The 17222-nt window shown below is 42.4% G+C and overlaps 4 protein-coding genes across 4 annotated transcripts; 2 read left to right on the forward strand and 2 right to left on the reverse strand.

Moving 5' to 3' along the window:
* Window positions 1–5491: 5491 nt before the first annotated feature.
* On the reverse strand, window positions 5492–6543 carry GIQ15_03666 (uncharacterized protein; the record flags this gene model as incomplete). The annotated part of the gene is made up of 2 exons (XM_033551083.1): window positions 5492–5746; window positions 5827–6543. The coding sequence occupies 2 exons, from the start codon at window positions 6541–6543 to the stop codon at window positions 5492–5494; spliced, it is 972 nt and encodes a 323-aa protein (XP_033408244.1).
* A 1366-nt stretch (window positions 6544–7909) lies between these two features.
* GIQ15_03667 (uncharacterized protein) lies at window positions 7910–8973 on the forward strand (the record flags this gene model as incomplete). Its single annotated transcript, XM_033551084.1, has 2 exons — window positions 7910–8076; window positions 8151–8973. 2 exons carry the CDS (start codon window positions 7910–7912, stop codon window positions 8971–8973), a joined length of 990 nt encoding a protein of 329 aa, XP_033408245.1.
* Window positions 8974–9705: 732 nt separating this feature from the next.
* GIQ15_03668 (oligopeptide transporter) lies at window positions 9706–11135 on the reverse strand (the record flags this gene model as incomplete). Its single annotated transcript, XM_033551085.1, has 5 exons — window positions 9706–10146; window positions 10185–10329; window positions 10396–10582; window positions 10654–10793; window positions 10855–11135. The coding sequence occupies 5 exons, from the start codon at window positions 11133–11135 to the stop codon at window positions 9706–9708; spliced, it is 1194 nt and encodes a 397-aa protein (XP_033408246.1).
* Window positions 11136–12190: 1055 nt separating this feature from the next.
* GIQ15_03669 (2-oxoisovalerate dehydrogenase subunit beta) lies at window positions 12191–17076 on the forward strand (the record flags this gene model as incomplete). The annotated part of the gene is made up of 7 exons (XM_033551086.1): window positions 12191–13355; window positions 14320–14344; window positions 14405–14925; window positions 14987–15522; window positions 15636–15799; window positions 15859–15889; window positions 15952–17076. 7 exons carry the CDS (start codon window positions 12191–12193, stop codon window positions 17074–17076), a joined length of 3567 nt encoding a protein of 1188 aa, XP_033408247.1.
* Window positions 17077–17222: the final 146 nt, after the last annotated feature.

Genomic DNA, 17222 nt, shown 5'->3' on the forward strand with positions numbered 1-17222 from the left:
TAACCATAGTTATTAGTGACTACCAGAATCTGATATACTTTATAATAACTAAGGAATTTACTTATTAATAGTTAAGATAGTATATTGAGGTACTAGTCTACTACAACTTTAAAATATAATACTATAAAGGAATAGAGAATGCCTTCGCGGACGCATTAAGTAGAAGACTAGATTTAATAATAAAGAAAAGAGAATCTAGAGTAATATTATATCTAGATCTAGATATTAAGGGTATGATCTTAGATTAGTAAGTATTAAGAGCTACTTAAATAGTTATAACTAAGGAAGACACTCTAATAAATAAAATATAAAAAGTAATAATAAAAGATCCCTTATTCAAATAAATCAAGGATAATAATAAAAAATATAAAAAGGAAAATAGAATACTTCTATATTAAGGATTAATATATATATCTAGAGAAGTATAACCACAAATACTAAGAGATAACTATAATATAAAAGTTGTAGGACATTTTGGAATTAAAAAAACCATAGACCAAATTATATAAAACTACTATTAGCTAGGAATATAGAGAGAGATTAGACGATATATCTAGGAGTATAAAGTTTACTAATAAAATAAATTAGAATAACACACGCTATATAGACTCCTATAGCCTATACTATATAAGGAAATAGTATAGAAATTAATAGTAATGGACTTTATAGTCAAGCTACCAAAGTTAATAGAGCCATAAATGGGCATTTAATATAATTTAATACTTATAGTTATAAATAGACTAACAAAGTATACTTATTTTATACTATTTATTAAAAAGACTATATCACTAAAGACAGTATATATTCTATTATAATATATCTTTATAGATAAAGGATTACTAGATAAAATTATATTAGATAGAGATATAAGATTTATATATAAATTCTAGATAATACTTACTAAAAGAATAGGGATTAAATAGAAAGCCTCAACGGTATATTACCTATAGATAGATAAATAAAGTAAAAGGATAAACCAAATAGTGGAATAGTATCTAAGATACTATATTAACTATAAATAGGATAACTAAGTTTTACTACTACTAATAGTATAGCTCGCCTATAATAGAGTAAAGAACGCCTTAATAGGTATAATATCTTTCTTTATAAACTATAAAAGAGAAATAGAAATAATAAAAATACTAAAAGAAGATAAGACGTACGCCTTAGAAGCAGAGATTTTAGTAGAATAGATATATAAACTCTATAAATACCTATAATTAGATCTTAAATTCTTAAACTATAGAATAAAATACTACTATAACTAATAGCACGTAGAAGCGCTAGACTTTAAAAAGGGGGAAAAAGTATTCCTACTTTAATAAAATATTAAAATATTTAGACCAAGTGATAAATTAGACCATAAGAAACTAGAACTATTTAAGATTTTAGAAAAAATTAGACAACTTAATTATAAACTCTAACTTCTAGAATATATATAAATATACCTAATATTTCACGTCTTACTAATTAAAAAAGTACCCTAGAACGCTAAACTATATAAACTAGAAATATAACTAGAAAATTAAGAAAAAGAATATAAAGTTGAAAAGATTCTAAATAAGAAAGTAATTAGTAGATAAACTTACTACTTAGTTAAATAGAAAGAATATAACTTCTTAGAAAATATTTATAAGCTAGTTAGATATCTAAAGGATTCACCGCGCCTAGTAAAGGAGTTTTACTAATAGACTTAGTATTAGGAGAAGAGACTAGTAGAGTAGGATCTAGGAACAAAGTAAGGTTAAATAAAGAACTTAGTTTACTTAGGAGCTTTTAGAAGTCATACTTTTAAAGCTCGGCCAGACAACTCTCCTCTTCCTCTAGCTTTTCTAACTCCTCTATAGTCTTAATAGATAATTTAATAAACTTACTAATATAATTCTAAAGAAACTCACACTAATAAGTAAGACAATTAAGATAGGTATTAGAATTATTTAATACTTTTTAAAAGGCTTTACAAATTTACTAAGATTCCTTATAAGCCTCACGCTCTTTTAACTCCAACTTTTCCTTTTTATACCAAACTTTAGCCTAGTTAGATAAAGAAGGTGTATAATTATAAATATAAGGACAACCTATATAAATATACTTTAAACACTTTATGGAATAAGATAATATAATATAGAGGTCACTATTTTCTAAATAATAAATATAATAGGAAGGCATCGCGATACTAGTTTTCATAATATTTTCTTTTAATATATAAGTATAGATAGAGGAAGAATCTTTAGAAGACTTTAGAATATTAGTAACACCCTTAGAACAAGCTATAGCAAGGCATACTTAAGAAAAACACAATAATAAATCAAGGAGAAGGAAACTAACTAGGTTTATATATACGCGCGTTAGGACGACTTGTTAAGAAAGGAGGGGATAATGTTACACACTATCTGCGGCGCAGCCCCAGGATATACACTCATTAGACAGGAGGATCACGGGCCAGACCTTGAGGGCACTAGTCACGTAACTAATAGCGATAGGACCAATAGGACAGGCTTAGCAGCTTCCTATCAATACTATCATAATAACCAATAGGAGTAATAGGAACCCCTTGGTGGAGAACTATTGTACCTATTACTAGATATATACTATATATATAAAGATATTTATTACCTTAGAATTAAGAGTCTTATACTCGCGATCAAACTAGCTATAGTTTTACTATACTACTTAATATAAAGCACCATTCTAGTTATCTTATACTATATTCACTAAATACCCCTTTGCCTATTAATATAGGTCAACTTTGTCTTTACTACTTATAAAGACCTTTAGCCTTTATCTAACCCAGGCACTAACTAAAGCCACACTTAGAACTAAGGGATAGTCTTACTATAGTATTCTATCTTACCCTAGTACTAAGCTATCTTCTATAATAACTTACTTCTAATCTAAGCTTTCTCTAAGACCTTCGTACCTTCTGTCTTACGGCAGATATAAACCTCTGATCACCTTTAGGTAATCAAGGAGCGCCGTCAGCTTGTGACACTATCTAGCTTAGTATATTCTCCTATCCTTTTATCTCTTCTCTTTATTAACTATATTACTAATAGTTATCTATTCCTTTCTTTCTAATATACTAATATCCAATATACTAATTCTAATTATATTATATTTATTCTAATATACTAATTTCTAATATACTAATTCTAATTATATCTATTTTAATAAAATAATAATAAGTTTTATAATATTAATAGCTAAATATAGCTTAATTTAACTAATTAGAAAGTATTAAATAGTAAAGACAAAATTTATAGAAAAGAAAGAGAAAGGTAAAGAGAGCGTGATATAGCTCTCTAGTATAGGCTGGAAAGCTAGTAATTTATATTAAGCGCGCGTTCTTTAAGCTATTAGTATAAAGGTTATATATACTAAAATTCTATAAATATTTAGAGATAATATCCCTTAAAACCTCTTCCTCTCCTAAAGATGGTATAGAGATATATATAAACTTAAGATGTTAATAAAATCTAACCCTTTATAACTAAGTTGCTATTAGTCGAGTAATCCTTTTTAAAAAACTTATTTTAATAAGTTAGGTATCCTTTAGATATCTAACTAGATATTCTAATATTAATTATTAAGCTAAAATCTAATTATTAATTAAGAATTAAGCTTTAAATTACTCTATTTAGTTAATAGAAGTTTTAAAAATAGGCTAATCTAACTAAATTAGAAACTTAATAAAAAGATTAATATTAATCAACTTATACTTAGTTAATACCTGATTTATTTAATACTCAAACTCGCGGGTATGAAATAATATAGATATCTACTAGGTTAAGATAGAATAGACTAAAAACTCGGTTCGAATCGACTTGTCCTCAGTCTATAGGTTACTACTAGTCAAGTAATTCTTTTTAAAAAACTTGTTTTAATAAGTCGAGTATCCTTTAAATATCTAACTAGGTATTAAAATATTAATTACTAAGCCAAAATCTAATTAATAATTAAGAATTAAGCTTTAAATTATTCTATTTAGCTAATATAATATCTATAAATAGAAAAAATTCTAAAAATAGACTAATCTAACTAAATTAGAGATTAAATAAAAATATTAATATAGTTAACTTATATCTAATTAATATCTAATTTATTTAATATTCAAACTTGTGGGTATAAAATAATATAAATATCTACTAGGTCAAGTTAGAAGAGATCAAAAACTCGGTTTGAATCGACCCGTCCCTAGTCTAATGCCCACGCCTATAGTGGGTATAAAAAACCATCTATAGATATACCTATGCGCGTCCATCCTCATGTTTAACCCGCCCCTAGTCTGGATAAAAAATAGAAGATAATAGAAAGAAATAGCTATATATACTTTCTACTTCTTCTATTAAGCCTTATATATAATTTATATGTTTTTTAGCTGATTTTTATAGATATATAGTAATATATACTTTTAGCTCTAGAATAGAATAATATTAATATTAGACTATTAGTTTAAAGTATTTATATTAACTATAATATAATTTATTCTATATAAAAAATAATATAAAGGTATTACTAAATATATCGCGAATAGTAATATTAATAATATAGATTAAATAACTATTTATCTATTTATTTAATTAATTAATTAATCAATTATATATATAGTAAATATATAGTAGAAGTAAGAAAGATATATATAAATAGTAATATAATATATATACTAAAGTAGATTAGGGATGAGTCAATTCAGGCCAGGTTTTTGATCTATTCTATTTTAATCTAGCGGGTATTTATATTATTCTATATCCACAAGTTTAAGTATTAAATAAGTTAGATATTAATTAGGTATAAGTTAATTATATTAATTTTTTTATTTAGTTCCTAATTTTATTAGATTAGCCTATTTTTGAAATTTTTTTCTATTTATAGATATTAAACTAATTAAATAGAGTAATTTAAAGCTTAATTATTAATTATTAATTAGATTTTGGCTTAGTAATTAATATCTTAATATCTAGTTGGATATTTAAAGGATACCTAACTTATCAAAATAAGTTTTTTAAAAAGGATTATTTGATCGGTAGCAACCCGGTCGGGTTTGGTTCAATTCGGTTCAGGTAAAAAACTCGTACCTGTCCCCAGTCTAGACTAAAGTATAACTACCTTATATAATCAATTATAAAGGACTTGGTATAACCTATATAGTAACTTAAATTATAATACGGCCAAGCCCCCCTCTATATAACCCCTAGTTATATATATAGTATTCTTTTATCTATACAAAGACGATCTCTTCTATAATAGCTAGGTAGAAATCTTCGAGATAACTGACCTAGGCTTTGACACTCGCGACTCCTTTCTTTCATTTCCCCCCCCATTTCTCTTCTACTACCGCCTATATCTTTCACCGGGACTAGTTTCTCTAGGGCTTTTAAAAGTACAATCATTCCTTTGACATCAGTGTGTACTATCTTATTATAGTAATAAAAAGAATTTTATCTACATGCTCGATATAGTCCGCCGTACACGCAGCCGGGTATTGGCCCAATTACAGGACTATATAAATCCCCACGAGCGCGGCAATACTAGCAACAACCAGCCCGCTTCTCTGTAGAGTCGCTGCCAAATTGCCAGAGCGATTAGGGTCGTCAATCCCCTCCTCTGCGGTGACAACCTTCAAACACGTCATCTGGGAGGAGGTATGGTCGACAAGACTATCATCTCCACCGACGAAAACGGTGAGGACCGGGCTAATCTTATACGCTTGTTCGGTGTAAGCATCATAGGTATCTGTATTATTCCCCTATAGACCCATGAAGTTAGTAATGCAAATAAGGGATACATATACATAGCCAAGAAATGGTGAAACAGCACTCTACTCACATAAGAAGTAACCTCTGTAATCTTCATCAGTCGATCAGACTTCCGCTGTACTGGCCAGCAATCCGAAGAGTTTCTCACTGCATTAAGATCCCCGAGCGACTTAACAGTAAATTGTCCGAGAGAATGACCTTGGCCCCCGAATCCAGCACATCGATCAAAGGAGTCCTTCTTCAGCTCCCGCTCGAGTATCTCACAGGCATTCTTATTAGCGTCGTACTTCAGATCCGCAGCCCGCTGCGTAATCGAGTCAATGCAGCCCTGCTCAACAACATCGGAACAAACCCCAGTGGCAGCACGGCTATCCGTCATATTAACTATGATATCACCAATTTTGCCTTCTTTCATAGGATATTCGAATTTCTTGAATGGTGGGTCGTTAAAGATGACAGCACAGCCAGTAAGGCCATTAGTCTCTTTATCCTCTGGTGTAGCCAGGTAGTAGAGTGAGTTGAAGGCACGTCCCCGCTCGTCGTTACCGCTGAGAGTCGCGTTGACACCCTTCACAAGGGAGAAGCCTTCTAGTGCGGAAGGCACATTTGGGATAGGAGCTACCCCGACCCCTATATGAGTGATATCTTCAATTTTGCAGCGGTGGTTGGCGTTGACTGTTGGGCACCCGACTTTATTGCAGCCAATTAGGTTGGAATTTTCTGCAAAAATGGCAGAAAGGAATAGAGGTAGGAGGAGAGCGAAGGTAGATGTTTTGAGATGAAGCATGATTTCTTTGGGGATATTGCCTGATTGGAAAGTAATGATGATTCTGTGTAGGTAGAATACTTGGGTAGGTAAGATAGTTGTTGATGTTTATGTGGTTATAAGGTGCGAGTCCGGAGCCAGTCTTACGATTCTGGAAAATTCGAGGTAACTGTTAGGTGGACTCTGTTGCTCCCTCACTACATATCATATAACATACCACTGTACCACTGCGTCACATATAGCTCCGCTGATATAGCAATAGCGGAGAGTCTCGGAGAGCCTTGGCCATCGGATAGGGAGGGCCGCAATCTTGGCGCTTCCTTCCGACGTCATGATGCATGAACTGTGACCCAGCCATGACTCTTGATTCACCCTTCGAGCACCGCCCTACTGAACGTGGCTACTAATTTCCAAGGCAGGAGGGCCTCATGCGGCTTTCGGGCGTTACTCGGCATCCTGCAAGGTTCCTGTCGGGCGATGTTCAGGTCCAGAACCTTACTATACCCCTGCAATGTTCATTGATATTTCTGTTGTCGATGTGCATCAGTTTATATAGAGTACTTTGAATGGAGTACTCCATACGTATCAATCACATTTTTGCCACAATAAACCAGCTTGGCCCCGTGAGGGCCCTCACCTAGTAGTGACATCGTCTCTTGGAAAGCTGTTCCGTATCTAGGATAAGGCGGAAGCTCATTTGGAGCATTAGAGCTTTTGGAGCTTTTGCATGTTGTTCTATCACAACTTAAAATGAAGGTAGAAGTTTTCTAGAAACGCCAAGATCACCGTGCGTTAGACTTTATTTCTGATAAGGCGTGTACTATTTTACGTCAAATTGAGATACCGGAATACCCGATAAGGAAACTGAAGCTACTAGCTCATGTAATAATCTCGTTTTGACTATTGAACTCCTGCTTTCGTGGTTTTTTTATAGCTTCTCCTTGCAAAACTTGAAATTACATTCTTCATTGGGCAAGCCAGCTTGATATACTCCGTCCTCTGTATATAAACACTCCATACATGGTAGGATTCATATTTTCTAGCTTCATTTTATCCATTCCAGAGTCGAACGGACACACACTAGCGTCCTGTTGCCCACACGTCCATGGTATCAGGACAAAAACAGGATTGTCCTCGAAGGATTCAGACAAACGCTTCGTTGGGCTTGATACTTCGTTCATTGGGGTGATTCAATAGGCGAAGGATTCAAGAGATGAAGCATGGGACGAATGCATAGGGCCGTGGCGGCATTGTGAGAATTGCCTATATAAAGGCAGTCGTAGACCTCAATTGTTGTGAACCATTCACTCAAGAAGCAGTCTAAAACACAAGAATCTAGAGTCCATTGTCTCCTTTCAATTCCGAATATACCTTCGATATCCTCAAGATGGCTCTTGTTAACATGCTTGGTATTATTTCTGGGGCATTGGGCATTATCTCATTTGGTTTGGATCAATTCGCCCCAGGATCTGACCACTCCGGCTCGATCATCAAGGTTGCCGTTGCACTTGATGGACCGCAAGTCTCCAATTCTGGCGGTGACCTCCCCAACGTGTACGTTAAACTTCATATATTGACCCTTCTCGAGATCCCCAGAGACAAAAGAAGACAAACTAAGACCAAGTCAGGCGAGTATGGAATGAGGTCGGGGATTTTGTTGGTATGACTGTCGACCCTGGGAGAGTTGAAAATGGAAATGTGGGCGAAGTCAAAGTCCAGCACGATAATCAGGGAGTCTACTCTTTATTCTCGGCCAACGATGACGCCATCTGCATTGCCTGGGTGACGACACCCTGGACCGATGACCGCGGCGGCAATAAATACGCTGTGACAGGCGACTTTAGCGAACCATGCGGCGGCACTTGGTTCCCAAGCAACCTATACATAAGTGACAAGAAAGATTACCAGCCCAACTGCTTCTGGATTGACAAGAATGGAGACCAGCCAAAGACTGGATTCCAGGTGCGATGGCCCGCCTACTCGGAAGACCAACATGATGAGAACAACAAGGACCCAAAGAGACTCTGCAATAACATCGATTTTGGCTTGCGCGAGGAGGATGACCCTAGCACAATCAATTTCTCTGTCAAGAAAAAGCGAAGCACGCCTTCCCGCGCTCGTCGATCTACCCGTCGTCCTGAGTGGGCCGACTCTGAGTTGGTTATCAGCGACTCCGAACATCACTCGGCCAAGAAACTGTGCATGTCTGATTCATCCATGGGTCCGGACTTTGTCCATATTGGGGAGAAGCTCTTCTGTGACATGGAAGCCAAGGCCTTGTATGTATTCTGCTCGGATATTAAGGGTGAAAACACGGATTGTTTTGACTTGGAGTCCCAGACCGTTTCTACCACCGCAAAGATGGGTACGGTGAACGTTGCTGCAGCTTATAAGAAGTCGGATCGTTACGCTCGGGTTCATGATTGGCGTTCTAACAGCACTGTGGTGTAAGCTGCCTATTAGACCATCAATGTTTTTTGTTCGTGCTATAAGTACATAACATAGTACACTAGCACCTGTCTTTGCCTGTCTTTACCTGTCGCTTTCGTTTTATATGCCTTTATTGCGTCAACAGGTACTAGCTTAGCTTAGCTGGCAGCAAATCTTTGAATCAATATATACTGCGTGCATTATGCCAAAACCAGACAGATCTCAACCAAAAACAATACGATAGAGCAAATACAATCAGAATAACGTCACCAATAAGATTCGAAACCCTTCTGTTCAGAGGACCAAAAGGATGCTCGAGGGGTATTCGCCATAGTGGAATGTTTGTTGTATTTTGTAAAAGAGTAAGAGGGCTCTAATTATTGAGGCCCAACATTCCTAGGGAGAGATAAGATCCTTCAGAACGGGCCATGGATATAGCATATCTTCTAGCTCCGTGGCCACAAGAATGGAAGAATCTCTATTAGATTAACTCTAATATTATCTTCAAGGCAGAATTTGCTAACGATGATAACCTGAAGTATTGAAATTTGATAGTAGATAGAGGCCCATGGTGGAAAACATGCCTAAGTGGTCCCTGGTTGTGCCTTCCGAGTAGGGTAAGACACGGGGTATATGTATTTAGGGGAAGGAACTATATATCTTAGCAAATTTGTGTAGAAGGAGCAATGGGGAGAGTGATACGGAGGTCGCGCTTATAAGTCTTGAACACCCCCCTCATTATGGAGATTGTGTTCAGTAGTGTTGAAACGCAATTCGAAACCAGCATGTTGTTATAAACATCATCCCTGCTACAACTGACCAGAGCACGATGAGCAAAGGATCTTTGGTGAGAGGCGTTAACGCCATTCGGAGCAAGTACCCCAGACCAGCCGTTCCAGTGTAGCAGGCCTGCAGGATTGATTTCATACTATCGGGGGAGTGGGAGTAGGTGTATTCGGAACCAGTAGGCCAGCAGAACACCTCCGCAAGCGCAATGATAATATATACTGGTAGCTGTACTAGCACATGGACGTAGTTAGGGATCTTCCCGCCTTGTGACGCAACGCACGCGAGAGGATATGTATAGCAAGGGCCCGCCTTGTAGATAAGTGCCTGCACGACAGCCGCATAAGCCATGGCCACGGACATGATAGCAAATCCAAGGGAGATCCGATTAATTGGGCTGAATCGGATCTTGTATCGTTGTAGCAATGGGTACAGTACTTTTGTACCATTACACCAATGATCATATACGCAATAGGGTTTGAGGATTTGATAAGATCATTAGGGACTCCGTGAGTTTCCATCTGGCCAGCTTGGGATATAGAGACTTGGGCGCCTTCACCCATACAAACCCAGAAGATAGGCCATCCAACGCTGTCGCTGGTCAGTGTTTCCTCTATACACCATTAAAGCTATGGTATTAATCAAAGGATAACATACCAGATCTTAAAAGCGGATAGAGCATCTCGCAACTCATTAATGAACTCCTTGTCCCATGGAACGACCCTATTGTGTGTTCGAAGCTGGCTTTCTGGCAAGGCTGCGTCGAGGTCAAATCTACTTTGCACAGCATACCATGAACAACGAGCTGTGCGAGGGAGGACCGCTCCATGAACAGGAGGATGAACTACAACAAGCCACTATACATTAGTCATAGCCTCGAGTAGTTAAGATTCAAAGCTGAGGTAGACAGCGTACCAAACTTCGGTCGCGCCAATTGGATGATAATCACACAGAGAACCACGGCACAGACATCTAGCAAGTATGCCGACCAGTAGCCAATGTATTTCTCCATAAGCGTTGTGGCAATACTCCCGAGCGAACCTAAGTTGACCATCCTAAACAAAGCTAATTAGCCAGCGGGGCGATGGTTTTAGTTCAAGAGTCACCCGTGCATACCAATAATTTACATTATATATGTATTGAATGGTCATTGCCAAATCTTCCACCACCCTTTCGCCGCGTTTGTTCACCCTAATCCGCATTTTTGTCTCAGTATACTGGTCCGCTAGATATTCTGTCAGAGACTTCCTCGTTGTTTTTGGTAGTTGCTCTTTCGCAAAAGAAGAGTTAAATATGTTACCAATAAAGGGTTGTGCGGCAGCTTGAACGCCCGCAAGCCCAATAGCAATAAGAATCACTGCTGGGATAAATCCAATTGTGGAAATTCCAATTTGCATTTGTGAAGGAAATGAGGTAGCGAACAAAACCGTGGAGCCCACGGCATAAATTCTATATATATAAATAAGTTATTAGTAGGAAAGCTTGATCATATGTATAGATCGGGACATTATCCTCACGCTGTAAATACTTATAGTGATAAGAATCTTCCCAGCCAACCATCGACAAGAAAAGAGGTGGGCACAGGAAGTAGATTGACCATAATAGTGAATGCCAGATTCACTGTTGTTGCATTAGATTTCCCTAGGCCCATTGCTCCAGGGATAACATCTGTTGGGCTATTCTGAATATAGTTCTCTAGAATATACTCGACGTCAGCACCCTCTATAAACTTCTTACAAGGAGTACTACTCACGAAAAAGCGTCTGTGTACCGTAATAGGCAAACCGCTCAATCATAACCAACGAGTGCGGCCAGCCAAACACCCACTGACAGAGGAGCTGAGACATGTTGGAGTTCACGGATCTCCTGTTCAGACGCTAGTTCACCTGCCGGAGTTGGCAGATTCCCGACGGCGGTAGCTTGGATTTCCATCCTCCTCGATTTTAATGAAGCCTCTATAACGATATTAAAGGTCACAATAGATAAATTGGTCTCGCTGACTGTGCTAACCATCTAGCACCTCACCTCTCGTTTCATGTCGACAGTGCAACTTCGTATATATACTTGAAGCCAGGGTCTACCTTTGTGGGGCTAAAACTAACTTCCGGAATAACTTTCCCGGAGTTCGGAGTTCGGAGGCCGAAAACCACGTGATATGATGATTCAAACAATCACGTGATATATTAACATGACCAAGCATTGGCCACGTGACCCCGGTTAACCTCGGCCCCCAGTCCCGCCCGCCCTCAGCGTCGCCCGAAGAGGAAAAAGCAACTGCTCGTCCTCGTCCTGCCTGTTCGTCTGCGTCTTCTTCCTCGTCTTCATCTTCTTCCTCATCCATCGCTCGACCCTGGGATAGATGCTGCAGACTGCATCCTCGCCGCCGGCCGCCCATTGACCTATACCCACCGCCGGAGGAGTAGCAGGACTATACACGCAAACACCTAACGCTATGGCGTCCCGAACCGCCCTCAGACAGCTTCTAGCCAGACAGCCCGCATCGTCAAGGCCAGTGACGATATCGTCTGCGCAGAGATGCGCCCGTCTGTACTCCTCCCATGCCCCTGGCGCAACCATGAACCTGCCCATCAACTACGGCACCACGCCGCTCCTCCACCACGCTCCCTCCTCGCTCTCCGCCAGCAAGGAGCTGCCCGCCAACGCCCCCACGAAGCGCCTCAACCTGTACCAGTCCATCAATGCCGCTCTCCGGACCGCCCTCGCAGCGGACGAGCGCGTTCTCCTGTTCGGTGAAGATGTGGCCTTTGGAGGCGTCTTCCGGTGCTCGGTCGACCTGCAGACTGAGTTCGGCTCAGAGCGTGTCTTCAACACCCCGCTGACGGAGCAAGGGATTGTTGGGTTCGGCATCGGTGCTGCCGCCGAAGGGTTCAAGCCCGTGGCTGAGATCCAGTTTGCCGACTACGTCTTCCCTGCATTCGATCAGCTCGTCAACGAGGCGGCCAAGTTCAGGTACCGTGAGGGCGCAACGGGCGGGCACATCGGCGGGCTGGTCGTCCGCATGCCCTGTGGCGGTGTTGGACATGGTGCCCTATATCACTCGCAGTCTCCCGAGGCGCTCTTCAGCCATGTCCCTGGACTCCGTGTCGTCATGGCGCGCTCCCCCACCCAGGCAAAGGGCCTCCTGCTCAACGCCATCCTTCACTCCAACGATCCGGTCATCTTCATGGAACCCAAGATCCTCTACCGTGCAGCTGTCGAGCATGTCCCCACCGAGTCATATACCCTCCCCCTTGACAAGGCGGACGTCATCAAAAAGGGTGCCGATGTCACAGTCATCTCCTACGGCCAGCCGTTGTACTTGTGCAGCCAAGCCATTGCTGCCGCAGAGAAAGATTTCAAGGGCGCCAGTATCGAGCTTATCGATCTCCGCTGCATCTACCCTTGGGACCGACAGACGGTGCTCGAAAGCGTGCGCAAGACCGGCCGTGCCATCGTCGTCCACGAGAGTATGCTGAACGCCGGCGTGGGTGCCGAGGTCGCTGCAAGCATCCAGGAGGGCGCCTTCTTGAGCCTTGAAGCCCCCGTCAAGCGTGTCACCGGCTGGGATGTCCACACTGGCCTAATCTATGAGCGGTTCAACATGCCAGACGTCACCAGTAAGTTCATTCCCCTGCCACTTCTTTTCTGATTTTTCCCTCGCCCCTTCTTTTACGTATGAGAGGACCTGCGCTAACCTTGCCAGGAATCTACGATGCCATCAAGGAGACGCTCCACTACTGATCCAGCCTTCTTATCAACATCATCTTGCTCGCCCTTCTCACGAAACCCTGTGTCATGTGACGTAGATCAAGATCACATGACCAACTCAACCTGGACGTCCTCCTTCCACGACGCGGACTCCCTTTTCCTCGATATATCGACTATCCTTTCTCCATCGTGTTTTCAGCAGTATATAGACATCTTCTTGGAAACAAGATGCTTGCCCGAGCGCAGTTGGCACATGTTTATGCCATCATCACTATTTCCTTTTTTGTTTGCTTGAAAAGACACTATCTTATGTACTAGAGACCAGTCCCCCCACAGATGGGGTTTTGTTGGCTGATCGGGTCAAATCCTCTTTTAAAGAAGGATAAGGTAGCAGATGTATAGACTGATCTAGAAAAAGAATTTATATGAGCGTTCGATACTGCCAGCTTTTATCGAGGAAATCCCTTTATCGTAGGATGTTTATATATGCAAACAATGCGATTGTCCACCTAACCATATACCTCTTGTTTATTGTCTGGAACTTGAGATAGTCTGCTCGTACTTATCCACAATGTGCCTTGGTGTATTGTTTCATCTACTTATATGCTGGTGACGGCCCTGGAGCTTGCCAATACCAGTGGTAGGAAGACGCAACTTGCCATATCAAAGCTATCACTTTGCCTGATATCTAGCTTGCCTTGTCCACCAAGATATATATATATATATATGCCAGCGGCCTTCCCCTATCCATATACCTCTAAGAAGCTATAGAAGTAGTCTACTAGTATATCTCCCCATCCAGCCAGGCCCCTATTCTGTCCTGTCCTGCTCTTGGTGTCCTGCTGGTGCTCTGTTATAGACCTGTCCTCCTAGAAGCTTCGCTGGTCAACAACACCAAGTGAGGTGAAAACACCAAGTGAGGTGAGAACTCTTCACTCTGATGACTTCACAAGCTCAGTCTCTTTGTCCTCCCCCTCTTCACTGTCCTGCTTCACCGGCTCGAGGAATCTTCGCTAGTCCCTAGCGCCGTTTGGGCGAATATAAATATCTTCTCTCACCAGCCTCCCCTCTCGCTTGCAACCTCTCTCTCTCCTCCTTTCTCAAGTCTCTCCTCACTGCATTCCTTGCAAAAGCTCGTTACCTCAAAGCTATCAATTTCAGGCTGCACTGCTCTCCTCGCTCGATATCGTGCCACCCCACATATCGATTCAGAGACTGCCCCCCTCTTTTCTCTCTCTCGAAAGCTCGCTGAAGACATTATCAACAAAGCCGTATCCCGTCAACCCCATATCGGCTTTCTTCGCGCTTTCGACGCGTCTTTGACCATTACCAACGTCCAGACGCCCTCGCTCTTCGACTTCGACAACCAAGTCACCCCCTGCTCCTACCAGGTTGACTCCCTCGTTCATCAAAACGCGAGGTTGCAGTCCCTGATTCGACAGCCAGAAGTCCGAAGACTTGAGAAGAAGAAGCTCGTCCGTCCTTCCTCGACGTTCTTCTTTTCGTAGTCTACATCAACGACTCGACCACTCAAGTCAAGACCTCCTCCCACTGCCAACGCCAACAGTATCACGGTTCAAGATGTCGTCCCTTACCATCTTGTGCTTGCTAGTCACGATGGTAGGCTTCATCCGAAGCATTGCCGCCGCCCACGACATCGATTCTCCGGCTGCCATGGCGGCTGCCGTCAAGGCCGCCATCAACATATCAGCCGACGATGTCGACAACTACCTCCTGTTTCTGGGCTGGGAGAAGCCCCTGCTTGCGTGGTCAGTCGTAGACTACGCGACAATATGCCCAACGGTGTTCAGCGTCATCGTCCTCACTGCATTCGCCATATGCAGTGGTCCCAGTACCAACTCCCTCCTCGTGCACGCCGCTCGTGCTGTCCTCAGGGGCATCATGAGATCGTCAATCTGGCGCGCACTCTCGACGGGAGACGTACTGGGGTTGGTAGCTCTCGTCATCGGGACTGCCTACGACATGGCGTATTCGCTGCTCCGTCCTCAATGGGCCGAAGACATCTACTCCGACCTTGCGATCCGAGAGGATCTGCCACAAGTCGGAGCGATGGCCGTAAGTCAATCCCCTTCCCCCCCCCCCCCCCCCCCCCCCCCCCTTTTTTTTTCACCTTCTCTGCTCGCTGTGACATCACGACGGTTTTTCATACTAACATTTCCGTTAAATAGCTTCTGATCACGTTTGTGGTGGCCTGTTGTAAGATGGGCCCCCCATTGCTTGCCTTCTGGTACGGGATGTTTGGCGCGTTCACGGACAATTCAGGAGTGCAGTCACTAGGCTGTCACTACAACGGATACGCAAACATCCCACTCCCCTACAGAGGGCACGCGATGTCAGTTTCCAACGGCTCTTCTGCGAGGGTGAGCTCGTTGGTTTTGAACTCGTGGACAGATGGGTTGAATTCGAAGAGGCCCATCTCTATGTATGTCAATGTCCACCCCTGATAAGCTGCCCAAAAGATGGATGCTAACCCGTCGTCTCTAGAACTGGGAGATGTTTCAACTCGTTGCATTCACCGCGGTATTGGCTGCTGTCTGCGTGTACCACATTACGGAATGGGGTTTCATCCAGTTCCACGTCGAGAGTGACTTCCTCGTATGGATGGATGGCTTATCCTCTGTCTTTGCGGATACTGCTGCGGCAGTCAATGGCGATGCCACGGTCAGCGTTGTTGAAATGCCCGTCGACCCCCAGCCATCTGGCCATCATCACGGCGCCGACAACCGCACCGTCGAGGGCACCAAGCGAGACCACGCCAGCGACAATGGCAGCTCTAACGCCAACGCCAACGACGACACCGACAAGCACCTCGCCGTGATGACCCAGATGGCTTCCCGAATCCAGGAACTGGAACGTGCCAGCAGCAATTCCAAATTGACTGATGTTCGCCTGCGCAGAGAGGCTCATGAGCTAGCACTTGAGCTCATGACCAAGCAACAGTCCCTGCTGGACACGCAAGATGAATGTGCTGAACTGAGGTCACTCCTGGCCACTGAAAGAGGCCAAGTTTACGACCAAGAGGTCAGGATGACCGGCCTGCAGGAGCAAGTCAAAGCTCTCGAATCCACCAACAGTGCCCTGCAGGCCCAGCTCAGCACCCAGTTCCTGGAGCTGCGAAATGCGGCGTCGGACGAGACAAACGCGACCCGGTCAGCCATATGCGATGAGATGCGTTCTGACAACAGCCAGGCCGTCCTGCTCAAGCGACAACTCAACAGAGCAAGACGCCTCCACAGACGCTCACTCGTAACCGGCCACGCGAATTGTCTCAAACGACTGTCCGCCCAAGAGAACGCCACCGTCAAAGCCACCATCGCGCTAGAGGCCCAATCGAAGGTTGTTGCCGACCTTACGGCTCGGAACAGCGCGCAAATTCGCTCCATTGCTACACTGGAGATGGAAAGCGGCGAGCGGGACATCGAAGATGCTGACCTTAAGAAACAGCACGACTCTGTCGTGGCTGACCTCAAGGCACAACTTGCGGATCGAACCCTCGCGGCTGGAAATCTCCAGTTGTTGGTGGAGCAGAAGGACCGCGCTATCTCCAGCCTTGAGGAGGAGCGCAACCAAGATTCGGGGTGCCAAGCAAGGCACTTCTCCCTCGAATGACCCGGAGGGAGATATGCTTTCGATGGAGGCAATGTACGAGGCATTCCTCGCAGAGAAAGATGACGAGATCGCGGCTTTGAAGGAAGAAAAGGAGTCTCTGCAGCTGGAGCTCAACCAGAAAGCCCAGCAAGTCTAAACCGAGGACA

This window comes from Arthroderma uncinatum (assembly GCF_011692745.1).
Source record: "Arthroderma uncinatum strain CBS 119779 chromosome Unknown scaffold2, whole genome shotgun sequence".
NCBI lineage: Eukaryota > Fungi > Ascomycota > Eurotiomycetes > Onygenales > Arthrodermataceae > Arthroderma > Arthroderma uncinatum.